This window comes from Mobula birostris, chromosome 2 (assembly GCF_030028105.1).
Source record: "Mobula birostris isolate sMobBir1 chromosome 2, sMobBir1.hap1, whole genome shotgun sequence".
Lineage (NCBI taxonomy): Eukaryota > Metazoa > Chordata > Chondrichthyes > Myliobatiformes > Myliobatidae > Mobula > Mobula birostris.
The window spans coordinates 10,148,123-10,169,836 of record NC_092371.1 but is presented as its reverse complement, the minus strand read 5'-3'; the positions used below and the strand labels follow the sequence as shown (position 1 = coordinate 10,169,836).

Genomic DNA, 21,714 nt, shown 5'->3' with positions numbered 1-21,714 from the left:
TATATTCCATCTGGGTAGCCTCCAACCTAATGGCGTGAATGTCGATTCCTCTAACCTCTGGTAATTTCTTCCCTCCTTCCTTTCTCTTCATCTATTCTCCATTTGGGCTTTCCCCTCAATCCTTCTCCTCACCTGCCCATCAGCTTTCACTTCTTCTTCTGACTTTTAATGGCGGTTGGCAGTCCGACTTAAAAGGTGCATTACCGCCACCAACTGGACTGGAGTCTGGTGTAGAAAGTCGGGAAATAAAACCCTTACTAATTCTTTATCAAGTGAAAACTAAATTACTCCAAAAGCACCATCGATTGTAAATAATGAAAGACAATACTGTGAATTAAAGACAATTCCTTAACTTAGTAAAGTTGTTAAATGAAAACTATCAGCCCCCAAAACTAGTACTGCAGACTGTATTTGCTCTTTTTCAACCTTATATGCTTCACATTAAAATAGAATTTGCCCAGCTGTTTCATAACGATGACACCCCAGAGTGATGTTTTCCAACAAGATATAAGGAATAATTAAGCATAGGATGCCCAATTCTAAATCAAGTCAATATAATTCCTTCCATTCTCATTTTACCCCCTTCTCCCATCAATCCAACAGTTCAAGGTATTCTGGAAAGGTGTCTCCCCTTATGCCACAGGACTTGCCAGAATCTCCTAATTTTGTAAATAACACTATTCTTTGCATTTCTGGTTAGATGCTAACTGCATTTCATTGGCTTTGTATCTGTACTTGGCACAATGACAATAAAGTTGAATCTAATCTAATCTCATTCTTAGCCCCATCAGCCCCTTCGCTTCTGATTTGCTCAGTGAAAGGTCTATATCCACAGATGAACTTTTAACAGCGTTTTTTGGCCAAACAATCGACCGGCTCATTCCCCTCAGCACCTCTATGTGCAGGGACCCACAAGGAGACATGAAGATCTTGAAAGTGAAATAAAGTTTGAAGAACATCCAGCAGTAAATCTGACCTACTGCTGGAAAGACCTGTTTTAAGACTAGTCAAAACTGGCAAAGAATCTGAACAAATTATAACTTTGTAAGGACAGATTTCCTCCACCCACTGTAAGCCCAAAATGATGGCAACCAGTTCTGCAATATACACTGACAAATAGCTAGGAAGATGTTTCTTTATTGTTGCCTGTAATTCAGGCACAAAAACAGCCACACCAACATTCCCAGTTAAATTATCTTTTGATCCATCAGTAAAAATGGTTAACATATCTCAATAATTTTTTTTAACATGTTGATAAACCAACAGACTCTCAGGTATTCAGAATCCTTGGACTTTGTTAAATCATGCAACCTAAAATCAGCTAAAGCCATTGGAAAACACCACGGTAGGGTTACTGAGAAAGCTACAGTGAGACATGTTGTGTACTCCAGCAAACCCATATTCCTAGCGTGATGAGAACCCAGCCACCCAAACTAAAAACACTCCCCTTGTGATGTTCCCCACAGTTTTTCAACAGACCTTTAACAGAGGGTGATCATTTCTCTGTCCCCTCAAGTTAACCCAGTATGTTAACAACACTTCATCCCCCACAACTCTGAAGATAATGTCCCATTTCAACCAGTAAAGCCAAAACAGGAGATGACCTTACTGCACCACAACACAGTCTTAAAACCTGAGCTTGTATCACATTCAAACATTTTAAATTTGAAGATGGTGCTGATCCATAAGCCACACAACCATAATCAAGAACCAATCTAATTCAACAATGTATATATGTCGTACATAGTCAACAGAGATTTTAGTGTAGCACCTCAAGAATACCCACATAGACACCTAAGGATATTTAATGCTCCATTACATTTGTCAACTAAATTACTGATGTGGTGCTTCCACTTCAGCTTATTATCCAGCCACATGCCAAGAAATCTTACCACTGACACTTTTTCAAGAGTTTGACTATATAAGTTCAAATTAAGTGCAGGTCTATTGATCCTCTTTGTAAAATATATAATTTGTGTTTTAGCTACTGAAAGCTTAAAACCCCATCTATATTCCTACTGTTCGATGCTATTAATTGCTAATTGCATCCTATATACAGTTAAATTGAAATTTCTACCTCTGATCCATAAAGCTCCATCATTTGCAAAACGTGATTTACCATTCTCTCTGATAGAAGCTCAAACATACCTTTCCTATTCTTACCGGCATAGACTATCCAAATAAAAGACTCAGAAAAAAATTGTATAGCCTTCCTCTCACTTCTAATTTTCATAATTTAATCAAAAAACCCTCCTTCCATAGCATATCATATGCATTTTCTATATCAAAGAAGTTGCTATTACAACTTCTTTATTTACCTGGGCTTTCCTAATATCATCTTCCAAACATAAAACTGAATCCAATGTCATTCTACCCTTCCAAAATCCTTTCTGATAAAATGCTTTTTTTCATCTAAAATATAATTCTTCACCTCCCTCTGGTTCCCCTACTCATTTTTTACATGGCCCACTCTCCTCTCCTATCAATTTTCTCCTGCAAGCCCTTTACCTCTTCCACTTATCACCTCCCAGCTTCTTACTTCATTTCCCCCTCCTCAGCCACCTACCTTTCCCCTCACCTTGTTTCGCCTTTCATCTGTCAACTTGTTCTCCTTCACCTCTCCCACCTTCCTAATCTTGGTTCTGCTCCCTTCCTTTCCAGTCCTAATGAAGGACCCTGGCCTGAAACGTCAACCGTTTATTCATTTCCATAAATGCTGCCTGACCTGCTGAGTTCCTCCAACACTCTATGGTTAGGCCACACTTAGATCCCCTCCAGTTCGCCTACCAGCCCCATTCTAGGAGTTGAGGATGCCATTGTCTACCTGCTGAACTGTGTCTATGCCCACCTGGACAAGCCAGCGAGCACTGTGAGGGTCATGTTTTTTGACTTCTCCAGTGCGTTCAACACCATCTGCCCTGCTCTGCTGGGGGAGAAGCTGACAGCGATGCAGGTGGATGCTTTCCTGGTGTCATGGATTCTTGATTACCTGACTGGCAGACCACAGTACGTGTGCTTGCAACACTGTGTGTCCGACAGAGTGATCAGCAGCACTGGGGCTCCAGACTCCGAGACTGTCTTGTCTCCCTTTCTCTTCACCATTTACACCTCGGACTTCAGCTACTGCACAGAGTCTTGTCATCTTCAGAAGTTTTCGGATGACTCTGCCATAGTTGGACGCATCAGCAAGGGAGATGAGGCTGAGTACTGGGCTATGGTAGGAAACTTTGTCACATGGTGTGAGCAGAATTATCTGCAGCTTAATGTGAAAAAGACTAAGGAGCTGGTGGTAGACCTGAGGAGAGCTAACGTACCAGTGACCCCTGTTTCCATCCAGGGGGTCAGTGTGGACATGGTGGAGGATTACAGATACCTGGGGATACGAATTGACAATAAACTGGACTGGTCAAAGAATACTGAGGCTGTCTACAAGAAGGGTCAGAGCCGTCTCTATTTCCTGAGGAGACTGAGGTCCTTTAACATCTGTCGGACGATGCTGAGGATGTTCTACGAGTCTGTGGTGGCCAGTGCGATCATGTTTGCTGTTGTGTGCTGGGGCAGCAGGCTGAGGGTAGCAGACACCAACAGAATCAACAAACTCATTCGTAAGGCCGGTGATGTTGTGGGGATGGAACTGGACTCTCTGACGGTGGTGTCTGAAAAGAGGATGCTGTCCAAGTTACATGCCATCCTGGACAATGTCTCCCATCCACTACATAATGTACTGGGTGGGCACAGGAGTACATTCAGCCAGAGACTCATTCCACCGAGATGCAACACAGAGCGTCATAGGAAGTCATTCCTGCCTGTGGCCATCAAACTTTACAACTCTTCCCTTGGAGGGTCAGACACCCTGAGCCGATAGGCTGGTCATGGACTTATTTCCTGGCATAATTTACATATTTACATACTACTATTTAACTATTTATGGTTTTATTACTATTTAATTATTTGGTGCAACTGTAACGAAAACCAATTTCCCCCGGGATCAATAAAGTATGACTATGTCTGTGTATGTTATTCAGTCCACTTCTTTGTACGACAATCTTGGAAGCTCCATTGCGTCATTCCCTTCCTCTCCTTAGTGTTTGCTATGGTAATTAGCTATTGCATCATGGGATTCATGGGCCAGAGGTGAGGTGATAGCACCTTGGGTCTTTATCCAGTTCAGAATCGCGATCAGAATCAGGTTGAATCGCGATCAGAATCAGGTTTAATCACTGGCATATGTTGTGAATTTTGTTGTTTTGCAGCAGCAGTACACAGCAATACAGAATTTTAGAAACTATAAATGACAATCAGGCTCTCCATTGGTCGAGGTCACCATAGATGTTGTGTACCTGCTGTCTACATGATGTACAAGCCACCACCCAGGCCAGAGCAGTACGATATGGAGAGCCAGCTGCTCCCCTTCTCCAAACAGCCAATGAATCCAAAAGAACGGCAGAGACCACTGCAGTGTGGTACCAGTGGCATCGCAGGAGGTGCCAGTCAGTGTTGAACTCAATGTAGGATTGCCTTAGGGACCCCAGCTCCAGATTTTTCCTCGGGGTTTACTCCTGAATCCATCCCCATGAGTGGGTATAGCCGCAAGGCAGCGGAGATTTGAGATCAGAGTTTTCCTTCTCCTAGATGAGCTGCCAACCATGGCTGGTGAGCCCCATCTGCCTGAAGCGACTGGTTTTAAGGCGCCAGTAACCCACCTTTGCCCCTTCTCCTGTCAGTAGAAATGGTTCCGCTGGACTTAGTAGCTAAACCACACATGAAGGCCAGGAGTTGGACTTGGTTGTCAGAGGCTATTTGAGATGCACACCATTGTTAGTTTTTAATAGGTAGCAGGAGCTTGTCCCCACTACCTCCCCCTCCCTCCAACTATAACAACAGTGTGAGGGGGAGGATAGGTAGGTGGGACGCGCTCGGACCAGTGGTTTGAGATGTGTTTATTTTAATGAGAGGAGTATTATGAACAAAGTGGATGAACTTAGAACGTGGATCAGTACTTGCAACTATGATGTTGTGGCCATTATAGAGACTTGGATGGCTCAGGGGGCAGGAATGGTAACTGCGAGTGCCAGGCTTTAGATGCTTCAGAAAGGACAGGGAGGGAGGCAAAAGAGGTGGGGGAGTGGCACTGTTGATCAGAGATAGTGTCACGGCTGCAGAAAAGGAAGAAGTCATAGAGGGATTGTCTACGGAGTCTCTATGGGTGGAAGTTAGGAACAGGAAGGGGTCAACAACTCTACTGGGTGTTTTTTATAGACCACCCAAAGGTAACAGGGATATCAAGGAGCAGATAGGGAGACAGATTCTGGAAAGAAACAGAAAACCTACAGCACAGTACAGGCCCTTCAGCCCACAAAGCTGTGCCCAACATGTCCTTACCTTAGAAATTACCTAGGGTTACCCATAACCCTCTATTTTTCTGAGCTCCATATACCTGTCCAGGAGTCTCTTAAAAGATCCTATCGTTTCCGCCTTCATCACCGTCAACGGCAGCCCATTCCACACACTCACCATTCTCTGCATAAAAAATTTACCCCTAACATCTCCTCTGTACCTACTTCCAAGCACCTTAAAACTGTGCCCTCTAGTGCCAGCCATTTCAGCCCTGGGAAAAAGGCTCTGACTATCCACACGATCAATAACTCTCATCATCTTATACACCTCTATCAGCCTCCGTCACTCCGAGTTCACTCAACCTATTCTCATAAGGCATGCTCCCCAATCCAGGCAAAATCCTTGTAAATCTTCTCTGCACCCTTTCTATTGTTTCCATATCTTCCTATAGTGAGACGACCAGAACTGAGCACAGTACTCCAAGTGGGGTCTGACCAGGGTCCTATATAGCTGCAACATTACCTCTTGGCTCCTAAACACAATCCCACGATTGATGAAGGCCAATGCACTGTATGCTTTCTTAACCACAGAATCAACCTGCACAGCAGCCTTGAGTGTCCTATGAACTCGGACCCCAAGATCCCTCTGATCTTCCACACTGCCAAGAGTCTTACCATTAATATATTCTGCCATCATATTTGATCTACCACAATGACCCACCTCACACTTATCTGGGTTGAACTCCATCTGCCATTTCTCAGCCCAGTTTTGCATCCTATCAATGTCCCGCTGTAACCTCTGGCAGCCCTCCACACTATCCATAACACCCCCAACCTTTGTGTCATCAGCAAATTTATTAACCCATCCCCCCACTTTTTCATTCCGGTCATATATAAAAATCATGAAGAGTAGGGATCCCAGAACAGATCCCCGAGGCAGTCCACTGGTGACTGACCTCCTTGCAGAATATGACCCACTTACAACCACTCTTTGCCTTCTGTGGACAAGCCAGTTCTGGATCCACAAAGCAATGTCCCCTTGGATCCCATGCCTCCTTACTTTCTCAATAAGCCTTGCATGGGGTACCTTATCAAATGCCTTGCTGAAATCCATATACACTACATCTACTGCTCTACCTTCATCAATGTGTTTAGTCACATCCTCAACAAATTCAATCAGGCTCATAAGGTGGGGGTTAACCAATGTTATTCGGCTGTTAAAGAAAGGCTCTAAAAATAAACTCGAAAATATTAGGCCAGTGAGTTTGACATCAGCAGTGGGAAAGCTATTGAAAGGTATTCTAAGGGACTGGATATATGAGTATTTTGATAGACATGGACTAATTAGAGATAGTCAACATGGCTTTTTAAGAACAACTTTTTCCCCTCCGCTATCAGATTTCTGAAAGGTCCATCAACCCATGAAAACTACCTCACTATATGCTTTTTCTTGCACTACTTCCTTTTATAGATCTCTTATTGTAAATTGTGGTAACTTTTATGTACTGCATGACTGCTGCCACAAAACAACAAATTTTATGACATGCCTGTATGTCAGTGAAAAATCCAGCTGACTCGGACTCTCCCAAACATACTACTGCTGCTGGCAAGCCTTTCGTGTGGAACTTTGATAAAGGCTATTTTAAAAGTCCACGTACAAGGCATCCGCCACATTACACTGTTTGACCATCTCTGCCGCATGCGCGTGCACCCACACACAGTATACGCCCTTCTGATAACAATAATAACTTATTTATCGAGCACTTTTTATACAGTTGATGCAGTTCAAAGTGCTTTACAATGGGATAAAGTGCAAACATGAAAATAAAAGGCAAAATTATATTAGTTTAAAGCAAGATTAAATAAATGGGGTTTGAGCTGGCATTTAGAATTGTCAACTGAGTCTGCATCCCTTACAGTTTTAGGTACTGAGTTCCACAGTTTAGGAGTGAAGTTATAACAAGCTGACTTGCCAATTATCTTTTGAGAGAGATTGTTTAAGTTTAAGAGACTGGCGGAAGAAGACCTTAGAGCTTGTGCAGAATTATAAAATGAAACCTATTTGGTAATGTGCTCCGGTCCTAGACCATTGGGTGCTTTAAAAGGTAAGAGCATTTTTAAAATCAATTCTAATAGATACAGGAAGCCAATGCAGAGTGACTAGAATGGGAATGATATGCTCCCTTTTCGTGGTTTTAGTTAAAAGTCTAGCTGCAGTGTTTAAATGAGTTGAATAGATTGCTTTGGAAGGTCATAAAAATGGGCATTGCAGTAACCTAGTCTGTTCAATATAAAGATGTGAATAAAGCTTTCCTGAATCATTGTGTGTCAGAAATGGACACACCTTTGCAATGTTTTTAAGTGTAGAAATGCTGCTCCGGTCACTTCCTTTATGTGGGTTTTAAATTTGAAATCGGAATCAACGCTAACATCCAGCCTGAAGGATCATTGGGGACCCGAGTCACCCCAACCACAAACTCTTCCAGTTGCTACCATCCGGGAAATGGCACCACAGCAATAAAGCCAGGGCCAACTGGACAGTTTCTTCCACCAGGCCATCAGCCTGATTAATTCATGCCGATACAATTGTATTTCTAAGCTATATTGACTGTTCTGTTGTATATACTATTTATTAAAATTAGTATAATTCTCACTTTGCACATTCAGATGGAGATGTAACTTAAAGATTTTTACTCCCCGCATATGTGAAGGATGTAAGAAATAACGTCAATTCAATTCAAAATTCAATGCAGGCTTGTTACTTCTGATTTTACAAGGGGAGCCAAGTTCCCAAGTTTATCAGGAAGTTTATTTCTTTTTGCTTTGGGACCAACCAAAAGTATTTCAGTTTTATCTTCAGGAAATTATGACTACAAATGCACACTCCATAATTCTCCTTCCACTTTATTAGGAAAGGAAGATCAGGAATGAAAAGACACTCTATTCCTTTCTCTGTCCTGGGAAAGCAGACAGAGCTAAAAAAAAAAAAGCAACACATAAAAGTTGCTGGTGAATGCAGCAGGCCAGGCAGCATCTATAGTCCTGACGAAGGGTCTCGGCCCAAAACGTCGACTGTACCTCTTCCTATAGATGCTGCCTGGCCTGCTGCATTCACCAGCAATTTTTATGTGCGTTGCTTGAAATTCCAGCGTCTGCAGATTTCCTTGTGAGAGCTAAAAAAAGTCTGTGCTCAAAGCACATAAAGAGATAACAAGCTTGATGAATGGCCATGCTGGAATTCTGGGAACAGGTCCTGCTGGGCACTGGACCCCAATAAGATAGTACCTTTTACCACAAAGAATCACCACCCTCCCCACGTAAAAATCATTCACACCCAAGCTGTCCACAAAATACCAGGAAAGAGAATTAATTAAGATGTTGGCATTATTAAATCTAGATGAGAGGGCTCTTCAGAAACAGGAGGGGTTGAGTTTATGCAAATATCAAATATTTTATTTCATGTAGATATAACAATCCTATAACAAGGACAGGGGAGACAGACAGAGAGACAGGAAGACAGCGTTGCAGACAGACACAGAGAGATAGACAAAGCCAGAGAGACTGAGATACAGTGACAGACAGACAAAGAGATATACAGACAGAGACAGATAGAGAGACCATGACAGGCAGAGAAGAGAGAGACTGACAGAGACAGAGAGAGGGAGACAGGCAGAGAGGCAGGCAGACTGACAAAGAGAGACAGACAGAGACAGAGAAAGAGAGAGATGGACAGAGAAAGTGTGAGAGACAGACGGTGAATCAGATTTCAGGCAGAAGTTTGAAGGAAGTATTTATACACCACCACAGTGAGGAATATCACACCAGCACAGAAACTGTAGTGTCTACTCTCTCGAGTCCAGACGGGGCAGTGCCTGACCCATTCAGTGGAGAAGTGATCACGAACGGTGTCCATGTGGCCTCTGAGTTCATTGCCACAACATCCCTATGGCCAATCGCTTTCTGCCCCATTCACCCGATGGGGATGGGGTACCAGTCAGTGATCAAGGCTCACTAAGTCTCCAATCACATCTCGTCCGCATGCCCCAGCTTGGATGAGTCGGAATCCTTGGGTAACGGACCGTGGCCCAGAGGTCGAAGGTCAGAGGTCGAGTTGGAGGCTGTGCCAGGGTCAGATGAATCCAGTGAGGGAATGACATCCTGGTGGGCAACGTTGAGCACTGGTGGGAATCTGGTCACGGGCGGCTTCGGCAGGGGGGCTGCAGGGTCCTGCCGCTCCTCCTGCTCCCGCAGAGCTGCAGCATCTGGCACCGCCATCTCAGCATGTTCTGACCTCCGAGAGGATTCCAGGTCATTCAGGATTGTCCGGGAGATCACTGCAGAGGGAGAGAGAGGAGTGGTGATGCTGGGCTAGGTGATCCATCCAGACCAATGTATACTCTGGCAAAGGTTGGTGAAAAAGGGAGGCAAGGAGGGTGTCCAGTGCTGTGGGAGGGGCGGCGAGGAGGGAGAACTATGCCATGGGGATGGTGAAGAGGGAGAATCACACCATGGGAGGGATGGTGAGGACAGAGAACTATGCTGTGGGAAGGGTGGTGAGGAGGGAAAATCGTGCGACGGGAGGGATGGTGAGGAGGGAGAATCGCACGGCGGGAGGGTTTGGTGAGGAGGAAGAATTGCGCGACGGGAGGGGTTGGTGAGGAGGCAGAATCGCGCAACGGAAGGGATGGTGAGGAGGGAGAACCGCGCTGCAGATGGGTTGGTGAGGACAGGGAACTGCGCTAGGGAAGGGGTTGGTGAGGAGGGAGAATTGCACTACGGGAGAGGTGGTGAGGACGAAGAACTGCGCTATGGGAGGGGTGGTGAGGAGGGAGGAACAATGAGGAGGGAGCGCCATGGTGCGGATTAAGAATTCCTGAGTGAAAAGCAAGACCCTGCACAAGTAGGTCGGGCTGGGGGGGTGGTGTTGTGGAAGTAAACAAGACAAGCAGGGCCAGACGGGACAGCACTGTACAATAGGTCTGTACCTCCAGTGGGTTTGTATCCCTGAGGATTGACTGGAGTCTCCAGGCTGAATGGGCTATAACTGGGGAATATCAGCAACATCAGGGAGCAGACCAGGATCTGCAGAAGCACAAACAGTGTTTTCCTATTTATTAATAAAATAATATTAATAAATTTTCCCTGAAATAATTGTCAATGACATCCTATTGATAACATATCAATAACATATTGACAATATAGTGATGCAATTACAAAGAAGGCATGGCAGTGGCTATATTTCATTTGGAGCCTGAAGAGATTTGATACGGCACCAAAGACACTAGCACATTTCTATAGATGTACCGTGGAGAGCATTCTAACTGTTTCCATCACTGTCTGTTATGAGGAAGGGTTTGGGGGGGGGGGGGGGGTTCTCCATACAGTATCGGAAAAAGTTGCAGAAAGTTGTAAACTCAGCCAGCTCCATTCTGGGCATTAGCCTCTCCAGCATCCAGGACATCAAACACAATGCCTCTAGAAGGCAGCATCCATTATTAAGGACCCCCATCACCCTCTTTTCATTACTACCATTAAGGATGACGTACTGGAGATTGAAGACACACACTCAACATTTCAGGAAGAGCTTCTTCCCCTCTGCCATCAGATTTCTGAACGGACAATGAACCCACGGACACTTCCTCAGCAATTTTGTTCCTTCTCTTTTTGTACTACTTAATATAATTTTCTCTTGTTATATATATTCAATGTAATTTATCATTTTTTATTATGTATTTCAATGTACTGCTGCCACAAAACAACAAATTTCATGACAAGTGCTAGTAATATTCAACCTGATTCTCATTCTGTTTCTGGATAATCTTGCATTGTTTCCTCTTGGAGGCTGAGGGGAGATTTGATAGGGGTTTATAAGATTATGAGAGGCACAGAAGTAGACAGGCAATATTGTTTTCCAAAGGTCTAATACTAGAGGGCATGTATTTAAGGTGAGAGGAGCAGGTTCAAAGGGGATGTGAGGGGCAAGTTTTTATATTTTTTCACACAGAGAGTGGTGGGTGCCTGGAATACACTGCCTGGGGGCGGTGGTAAAGGCAGAAACATTAGAGACTTTTAACACACATCAAAGTTGCTGGTGAACGCAGCAGGCCAGGCAGCATCTCTAGGAAGAGGTGCAGTCGACGTTTCAGGCCGAGACCCTTCGTCAGGACTAACTGAAGGAAGAGCTAGTAAGAGATTTGAAAGTGGAAGGGGGAGGGGGAGATCCAAAATGATAGGAGATGATAGGAGGGGGAGGGATGGAGCCAAGAGCTGGACAGGTGATTGGCAAAAGGGGATACGAGAGGATCATGGGACAGGAGGCTCAGGGAGAAGGAAAAGGGGGAGGGGGGAAAACCCAGAGGATGGGCAAGGGGTATAGTCAGAGGGACAGAGGGAGAAAAAGGAGAGGGAGAGAGAGAAAGAATGTGTGTATATAAATAAATAACGGATGGGGTACGGTGGGGCATTAGCGGAAGTTAGAGAAGTCAATGTTCGTGCCATCAGGTTGGAGGCTACCCGGACGGAATATAAGGTGTTGTTCCTCCAACCTGAGTGTGGCTTCATCTTTACAGTAGAGGAGGCCGTGGATAGACATGTCAGAATGGGAATGGGATGTGGAATTAAAATGTGTGGCCTCTTCCTTCAGTTAGTCCTGACGAAGGGTCTCGGCCCGAAACGTCGACTGTACCTCTTCCTAGAGATGTTGCCTGGCCTGCTGCGTTCACCAGCAACTTTGATGTGTGTTGCTTGGATTTCCAGCATCTGCAGAATTCCTCATGTTTACGTTTTTAGACTTTTAACAGATGTTTAGATAGGTAGGTGAATGTGAGGGAATTGGGAGGATATGGAACAGTTATTACCCCTCAACCACCAGGCTCTTGAACCAATGGGGACAACTTCACTTAATTTCACTTGTCCCATCACTGAACCGTTCCCACAACCTATGGACTCACTCTTAAGGACTCTTCATCTCATGTTCTCGATTTTATAGCTTATTTATTATTATTATATTTCTTTATTTTGTATTTGCACAGTTTGTTGTCTTTTGCATGAGTTGAAAGCCCACGTTGAAGTGACTTATACATTGGCGTTGTACCTTCATCTGAACCCTGCTCACAACACTGTACACTACAGTGGACTTTGCTTTTGTTATAATTGCATTCTGTTTCGTATGATTTATAATAAAATTTATGCTGTTCTTGTGAAAGGTGTGTCTTTAATGCTATGTGCCCCTGATGCTGCTGCAAGTAAGGTTTCATTGCACGGGTCAAATTATGTAATAGCAGAAGGCTGAAATGTAAGGTGAGAGGAGAGTGCAAATATATTCGTAATTTTGAGATTTTTAATGTACTTAATCTTACAATGTGACAAAATGGAAGCCGTATAATCCCAGAGTGCTTTGCTATATGTGAAGTGTGTAAGTGGCAGGAGGCATGTAATGTTCTGATCATTTTTCAATGTGTAACTAAGGCAAGGTTGGTACATTGTGTGACCTTGAATACTGCAGCTGCTAAGTGAAGGACCTGACACCCAGAACAGATAACAGCCAAGGAATAGCCTGAACACTTGTATTTTAAAACAAAATAACTTTGAAAGCTGTAAAACAAAAGCCGCCCGCCATTCATGGAGGAGTAGAGGAGATCTTCTCCTTACAGATAGTAAACATGCATTTGAACAGATCTACCCTGCATTTTTTTTGGTTCTTTGCTATAAGATCTAGCGAAAGGTACACAACAGGGTAGGAAGTTAAAAGGATAAGTACGGGTCAAAGTTTTGTTTTTTTCTTAAAAAACACAGAAGTGGTGGGTGCCTGGGTTGTGTGATAGAGGCAAGTATGATAAAGATGTACAAATCGCTCTTGTTCTTTATGTGCCATGTCATATGACATAGGCAATCATGATCTTTCCGTGACCATGATTGTTCTCAGCAAATTTTTCTGCAGAAGTGGTTTGCCATTGCCTTCTCCTGGGCAGTGTCTTTACAAGACGGGTGACCCCAGCCATTATTAATACTCATCAGTAATTGTCAGCATGGCATCAGTGGTCACAACCAGGGCTTATGATGTGCACCAGCTGCTCATATGGCCATCCACCACCTGCACCCATAGCTTCATGTGACCCTGATCAGGGGCTAAGTAGGTGCTACACCTTACCCAAGGGTGACCCGCAGGCCAGCAGAGGGAAGGAGCGCCCTACACCTCTTTTAGCAGAGATGTATCTCCACCCCGCCACCAGCTTTTACATACACAAGTGAAGATGTAAGGAATAGAGGGATGTGGGAAACTGTGCAGGCAGAAGTGATTAGTTTAGTTAGGCATTTTAATTGCTGGTTTAATTAGTTTTAGTGCTGTAGAATGTAAAGATAAAGATTAACTTTATTTCACACATGTACATTGAAATGCTAAAACCTACAGTGAATGCATCGTTTGCATCAAGTCCCATTTCCCTCCTGGGAAAAAGTCTCCGGCTCTCCACTCAGTCAATGCCTCTTATCAACCTGTTCACTCTATCAAGTCACCTCTCATCCTCCTTCGCTCCAAAGAAAAAAGCCCTAGCTTGCTCAATCCATCTTCATAAAAGATGTTTTCTAACCCAGGCAAGGTTTCAAATCTAGGTTTTATAGAACTGCAATTGTGGCTATCAAACTCAGTCCTTGACTAATGAAAGCCCAAAATAAAAGCCTTAGTTCGCTCAGCTTTTTCTCTTAAGACATGCTCTCTAACCCAGGCAGCATCCTGGTACATCTCCTCTGCACCCTCTCTAAAGCTTCAACATCCTTCCTATAATGAGGCGACCAGAACGGAACACAATACTGCTTGTGTGGTCTATCCAGAGTTTTATAGAGCTGCAGCATTATCTCACGGCTCTTAAGCGCTGAGTAATGAAAGTCAAAGTACTATACACCTTCTCAACAACCCTATCAACTTCATGGCAACTTTGAGGGATCTACAGACGTGGATAATCTAAATGTACCTAACTTCTCATAGAAGAGTACAGCACAGGAACAGGGCATTTGGCCCACAATGTTGTGCTGAACCAGCTAAAAAGGAAATCAAAAACACCCAAACACTAATCCCTTCTACCCATACAATGTCCATAACCTTCCATCCTCCTTACATCTATGTGCCTATCCAAACGCCTCTTAAAAGCCTCTAATGTATTTGCCTCTACCACCATACCAGGCAGCGCATTCCAGACATCCACCACTCTCTGAGTAAAAACACTGAGCACCCCACGTCCCCCTTTAACCTAACCCCTCTCACCTTCAATGCATGCCCTCTGGTATTAGACAATTTTACCCTGGGAAAACAGTTATTTCCTGTCCACTCTATCCATGCTCATAATCTTATAAACCTCTATCAGATCTCCGCTCAGCCTCTGGCGCTCCAGAGAAAACAACCCAAGTTGATCCAGCCTCTCATGATACCACATGCCCTCTAAACCAGGCAGTATCCTGGTAAACCTCTTCTGCACTCTCTCCAAAACCTCAGCATCCTTCTTATACTGGGGCGACCAGAACTGTGTGCAATACTCCAGATGTGGCCTAACCAGAGTTTTATGAAGTTGCAACATAATGACTAATACTCTGCCCGAGGTCAAACCGCAGTGAATCTGTTTTGCACCGTTTCACAAGGTGCAAGGGGTGCATTGGTGCACTTGTGCATTGACTTTGCACCCCACCCACTCGCACTCGAAACTATGGATGCCTGCTCAGTGTTGCAGCTCCCCATCCCTCCACTGGTGTTTCTGCGAACTTACCATGACACAGGTGCTGGTCTGGGCTGCTTTGTTTGACGTCTGCTTGATGAGAGACTGCAGTCTGCGTAGCTGGCTGATCAGAGACCTGCGGGAGGGGACAAGAAGCAGCAACACAAAATGTCTGAGACTGTAAGAAGCACATCACGAGAGCCATCCTCCCCTTTCCCTCAGCCACTGAAAGCCACACACCACCTCTTACACTTCCACAGACCTGTTTCTGATCATGTTTCTGCACAGCCTTTCCCCTCGCTGTCTTGGATAATTTATGTCTTGTGTGTTGTCCGTACGTACTTGACACTGCTGCAAGTTTTCTGTTGGACCTGTACCTCGCCATACTAACGCCATGGCCGAGAGCGCTCGCCAGCATCTGTTTCAGATTCTGATTTATTTATCAACTGTACATTGAAACGCGGGCACTTGGCCAAATGGTTAAGGCATTGGACTAGCGACCTGAAGGTCGTGAGTTCAAGCCCCAGCCAGGGAAACATGTTGTGTCCTTGAGCAAGGCACTTAATCACACATTGCTCTGCGACAACACTGGTGCCAAGCTATATGGGTCCTAATGCCCTTCCCTTGGACAACATTGGTGTCGTGGAGAGGGGAGACATGCAGCATGGGCAACTGCTGGTCTTCCATACAACCTTGCCCAGGCCTGCGCCCTGGAGAGTGAAGACTTTCCAGGCGTAGATCCATGGTCTCACAAGACTAACGGATGCCTTTACATCGTAACATACAGTGAAAAGCGTAGCTTGCATCAACAACCAACACAAGCCTAAGGATGTGTGGGGGCAGCCCGCAATTGTTGCCAACAGAGCGTGCCCACAATGTTCCACAGAACACAACAAATAACAGTAAATGACATAAGGCAAACAAGCCCCTTCCCTCCGACACACACAGACAATCCTCCAACTCAAGGATAGGCCTTTGAACCTCCACTCCCCGGGCTTTGACGCCCAGACTTCCCATCTACTCATGGGCTTTGATCTAGCCCTGGACTAGCTGATGACCAGACCCTGAACTTCAGGCCTTGAACTCTAGGTCGCTGACTTACCGGCCCTTGTGTCTCTTGCTTGCATGAGCATCCGATCCTGGACGTTCCTGGGACCCAACGACCCAGGACAGCTCGACATCCATGGATGTCCCGTGTCTAGATCACTGGCCTTTGAGCACAAAGCGGAGGCCTGTACTCCAATGTCCCTTGTCACACATTCACATCACTGGCCTTCAAGCATGGGGCAGAGCCTAGATTCTGGATGCTTTTTGAAATATTCCACATCGCTAGTCTTCAAACACGGCGCAGACACCTAGATTCTGGATGTCCTTTGAAACACCCCACGTAACTAGCCTTCAAAAACAGCACGGAGGCCTGGGCTCCGGACTCCTATTTCCTCAGGAGGCTAAGGAAATTTGGCATGTCCCTTTAGACCCTCACCGTTTTTTAATTGGTGCACCACAGAAAGCATCCCATCTGGATACAATGGCAATGGCTCTGCCCAGACTGCATGACATTGAACACAGCCCAATCCATCACGAAAACCAGCCACTGACACTGTCTACACTTCCCACTGCCGTGGGAAAGCAGCCAACATAATAAAGGACCCCTTTCAACCCCCTGCCACGAGAAGATACAAAAGCCTGAAAGCACATAACACCAGGCTCAAGGGCAGCATCTACCCCAGACTCTTGAAAGGAGCTTTCAATGACTAAAAGGTGAACTCCTCATCTTCCTGTCTAACTTATTTGTCTACCTGCTTCATATTTCAGACTTGTTTAATTATCACATGTTCACTGATGATTCACCTGCCTTGTCAACCAACACGAACAAGTACAGCCCGCAAGTGTTGCCACATTCTGGTGCCAACATAGCATACCCACAGTTCAGCAAAATTCCTCCACATTATATTCTCCCCCGCGCATCCACATTCCCCCTCACCTAGTCTCACCTATCACCTGCAGGCTTGTACTCCTTCAATCTCCCCCCTCCCACCTTCTTATTCTGGCTACTGCCCCCTTTCCTTTCCAGTCCTCCTGAAGGGTCTTGGCCCGTAACATTGACTGTTTATTCATTTCCATACATGCTCCTTGGTCTGCTGAGTTCCTCCAGCATTGTGTGTGTGTTGCTCTGGATTTCCCCTCCGAGAGGACCACAACCTTGTCGTAGGGTTTGGAGGCTTGCGTGCCTCGATGACGTGAAGAGCTATGCTGGCTGGAGTCAGGGCTTTATGCTTTGAACTATTTGGCATGGCTGACCCTACCAAGGGCCAAAAGGTAGAGGCCAAGAGTGGTCCATCAGTATTCCAGGTTTGGGGGTTCAGCTCAGGGTTAACCCTGATTGGTAAAACAAAATTGTTATGGAAACAGCAATGAAGATTCCTTCTACATCAGATGGTATTCCTGAGTCTCCACCTGTCCTTGCCTGGCTGACAGTAGTGAAAACCGAGAGGAAGCTACTGGCATGATGAAGGAAGCCCTGAACACTGCCAAGACCAAGATCAAAATTGATTTTTTGGAATGTATGGACTATGTACAACACTGGAACGCTACACAAGTAACTGCAGAAATGTGTTGTTACAATCTACATACACTGGGCAGCAGTGAAAGCAGATAGACAGGGTCTGGCAGACTAAAAGCAACAACTGGTGAAATGGTTTTATACTCGGGAAGGGAAAATGGTCGGCATCATGATGGGGTAGCTGTCATTTTGAAGAAAGGCTTTGAGAAGTGCTTGCTGCAGTGGAAACCAATCAACAGTAAGCTGATGAGAGTCAGGCTGAAAGGGAAGCAAGTGAACATGACTGATCCAGTGCTGAGCTCCAACTAACGACAATGAAATTGAAGGAAAGGATGTCGTGGGCACGCAACGATGTGGAATAATTGTGACAAAAGAACCAGTTATCAGAAGATTGATGCCGATAAGAGGATAATGGGGGAACATTCAAAATGCAAATAAGAGAGAGACGAGAGAGATTACCGAAAGGAGACACAGTTTCGAGTATTGTCAGAGACCGGTTACTTTGAACTGTTTGAAGTTTGATGGACAGGCGATACCCCAGCAGGGGGATAAAAGGAACAGGTTCTCTAAGGCACGACACGACACCACGAGGTAACGAGACCCTGGAAGCGGTGTGCCCCCACAAGTTGGTGGGAGTTTTGGTGGTCTGGTCGCGGGACCAGCCATAGACGCACAGGGTGGAAAGATACGGTCGGTGGGAACCTGGTGTGTGTGTCCACCCTTGCCTGGGTGCCAGGTTCACCGCAGAAGTACGATCGTATCTGGAACGGAGGGGTCACAGTCGGTGACCTCAGAAGACATTATAAAGGGCTCGCCCGAAAGCTAACTGCGAGGAATATCGAAGGTCTGTTTGGAATCCAATTTGAATATTCATTCGTTCTCTCTCATCCTCCCCAACGGCACAACAGCGATTACTGCGAACTGAAACTGAACTGAACTCTGTCACTTGAGACTGATCATTTTACCCCTAGACTGCGATAGAGCTTGATTGATCCTATTATCCTAGTTCTGTGTACATGTGTGTTTATTCATTGCTAACCTGTTGCGTTTATATCCTTACTATTAGAGGACTGTGTTACTTATTTCTTTAATAAAACTTTCTTAGTTCCAGCAATCCAGACTCCAACTAAGTGGTCCATTTCTGCTGGTTTGGCAACCCAGTTACGGGGTACGTAACATAATGAATAACAATGGTGAAAAACCAGCCATGAATAATCTGGTCACCTCTTTGGGTGGAATTCTGTGCCATGAATAATCTGGTCACCTCTTTCCACACCGTGAAATCCAGAGACTGACATGGTGCTCACGCAAAGGACACGACAAGAACCAGACTGACTATTTGAAGATCAATGGTCAGCGGAGACGATCCTTGCAGGGTGCAACGATGAAGAGAGGAACTGATCACCACCTTGTTGTAGCCGTGATGAAACTGAGAACCCCTGGGAGCAGAGCATGTGTACAAAGATGCTTTGATGTTGAGAATCTCAAGGACACCAGTGTGAGCTCTGCCTTCACCGTTCAGCTTAAGCACAGATTTCACCCTTTGCAAGACCCTGATGAGGATGTGTCAGTAGACAAGGTCAACAGAATGTAGAAGTGGATTGCCCCAGTCTTCAAGAAAAGCAATGAGGCGTGTCTAGGTAACAGAGCTGGAAAGAAGAACAAAGAATGGATATAGCAGGAAACATGGACAGCCTTAGAAGAAAGCTGGAAAATTAGAAAAAAAGTGTCAGATGCAAACTCAACACAAATTAAGCTGAAACTTCAATTAGCATATACTGAAGCTAACAAGAAAGTGAAGAGTCTTACAAGAAAGAATAAGAGAATTTACATGGAAGACCTTGCAGTAGAGGCCAAAGCAGCAGCTAGGGAAATAAAAACAAGATTTCAAAATTAGTGTGTGGAAAGTTGCAGGTCAGATCCAGTGGTCCCGAGGGAGATTAGAACCGTCTGCTTCTGACAACTGAGAAAGATCAAGAAGCATGATGGACAGAGTAACTTGAGGATTACTGAATAGACCACCACCAAATGAAGAACCTGGCATACAAGAGGCAGCAGAGGGCCTCGACATCAACACAGATCCACCCAAGAATAAAGAAATTGTTGCTGCGATTAAATCATTAAAGAACAGCCAAGCCCCGGGACTCGACAAGTTGAATCCCAAACTGTTCAAAGCTGAACCAAAGGTTGCAGCAACCATCCTGCAACCACTGTTCACTATAATCTGGGAATGGGGACAGGAAAACAAGAACTGTACAAAAGGAGTTATTGTTAGGTCCTCAAGAAAGGAGCACGGTGACCGCAACAACTGGCGTGGCACCTCACTTTAAACTAGAATGGTTGGGGGGTGGGAATCAAATTAAAGAGGCTAGGCGTGAGGAGGTTAGTTCACTACAGGGGGATGGGAACCAGTGCAGAGAGACAGAGGGGTGTAAAGTGAGGGTAGAAGCAAAAAGTAGTAAGGAGAAAAGTAAAAGTGGCAGGCCGACAAATCCAGGAGAAGCATCAAAAAGGGCCACTTTTCAACATAATTGTATAAGGGCTAAGAGAGCTGTAAAAGAGCGCCTGACGGCTTTGTTTGTCAATGCAAGGAGCATTCGTAACAAGGTGGATGAATTGAAAGTGCAGATTGTTATTAATGATTATGATATAATTGGGATCACAGAGACATGGCTCCAGGGTGACCAAGGATGGGAGCTCAATGTTCAGGAATATTCAATATTCAGGAGGGATATACGTGAAAGAAAAGGAGGTGGGGTGGCGTTGCTGGTTAAAGAGGAGATTAACGCAATAGAAAGGAAGGATATAAGCCGGGAAGATGTAGAATCGATATGGGTAGAGCTGCATAACACTAAAGGGCAGAAAACGCTGGTGGGAGTTGTGTACAGGCCACCTAACAGTAGTAGTGAGGTCGGAGATGGTATTAAACAGGAAATTAGAAATGTGTGCAATAAAGGAACAGCAGTTATAATGGGTGACTTCAATTTACATGTAGATTGGGTGAACCAAATTGGTAAAGGTGCTGAGGAAGAGGATTTCTTGGAATGTATGCGGGATGGTTTTTTGAACCAACATGTCGAGGAACCAACTAGAGAGCAGGCTATTCTAGACTGGGTTTTGAGCAATGAGGAAGGGTTAATTAGCAATCTTGTCGTGAGAGGCCCCTTGGGTAAGAGTGACCATAATATGGTGGAATTCTTCATTAAGATGGAGAGTGACATAGTTAATTCAGAAACAAAGGTTCTGAACTTAAAGAGGGGTAACTTTGAAGGTATGAGACGTGAATAGCTAAGATAGACTGGCAAATGACACTTAAAGGATTGACGGTGGATATGCAATGGCAAGCATTTAAAGATTGCATGGATGAACTACAATAATTGTTCATCCCAGTTTGGCAAAAGAATAAATCAAGGAAGGTAGTGCACCCATGGCTGACAAGAGAAATTAGGGATAGTATCAATTCCAAAGAAGAAGCATACAAAATAGCCAGAAAAAGTGGCTCACCTGATGACTGGGAGAAATTCAGAGTTCAGCAGAGGAGGACAAAGGGCTTAATTAGGAAGGGGAAAAAAGATTATGAGAGAAAACTGGCAGGGAACATAAAAACTGACTGTAAAAGCTTTTATAGATATGTAAAAAGGAAAAGACTGGTAAAGACAAATGTAGGTCCCCTGCAGACAGAAACGGGTGAATTGATTATGGGGAGCAAGGACATGGCAGACCAATTGAATAATTACTTTGGTTCTGTCTTCACTAAGGAGGACATAAATAATCTTCCAGAAATAGTAGGGGACAGAGGGTCCAGTGAGATGGAGGAACTGAGTGAAATACATGTTAGTAGGGAAATGGTGTTAGGTAAATTGAAGGGATCAAAGGCAGATAAATCCCCAGGGCCAGATGGTCTGCATCCCAGAGTGCTTAAGGAAGTAGCCCAAGAAATAGTGGATGCATTAGTGTTAATTTTTCAAAACTCGTTAGATCCTGGACTAGTTCCTGAGGATTGGAGGGTGGTTAATGTAACCCCACTTTTTAAAAAAGGAGGGAGAGAGAAACAGGGGAATTATAGACCGGTTAGCCTAACATCGGTGGTGGAGAAACTGCTGGAGTCAGT

General features: G+C 44.8%; 1 protein-coding gene across 2 annotated transcripts in view; it reads right to left on the bottom strand.

Moving 5' to 3' along the window:
• Nucleotides 1-8,762: 8,762 nt before the first annotated feature.
• LOC140212097 (cyclic AMP-responsive element-binding protein 3-like protein 4) overlaps nt 8,763-21,714 on the bottom strand; it is a 39,967-nt gene continuing 27,015 nt past the window's right edge. For both annotated transcript variants that reach the window (XM_072282636.1, XM_072282626.1), the window contains exons 8-10: nt 15,092-15,176; nt 10,322-10,418; nt 8,763-9,670 (exon numbers count right to left, since the gene is read on the bottom strand). In XM_072282636.1, coding sequence (XP_072138737.1) covers nt 9,360-9,670; nt 10,322-10,418; nt 15,092-15,176 — 493 coding nt within the window. In that variant the 3' untranslated portion in view covers nt 8,763-9,359. The remainder of the gene's footprint in view (nt 9,671-10,321; nt 10,419-15,091; nt 15,177-21,714) is intronic.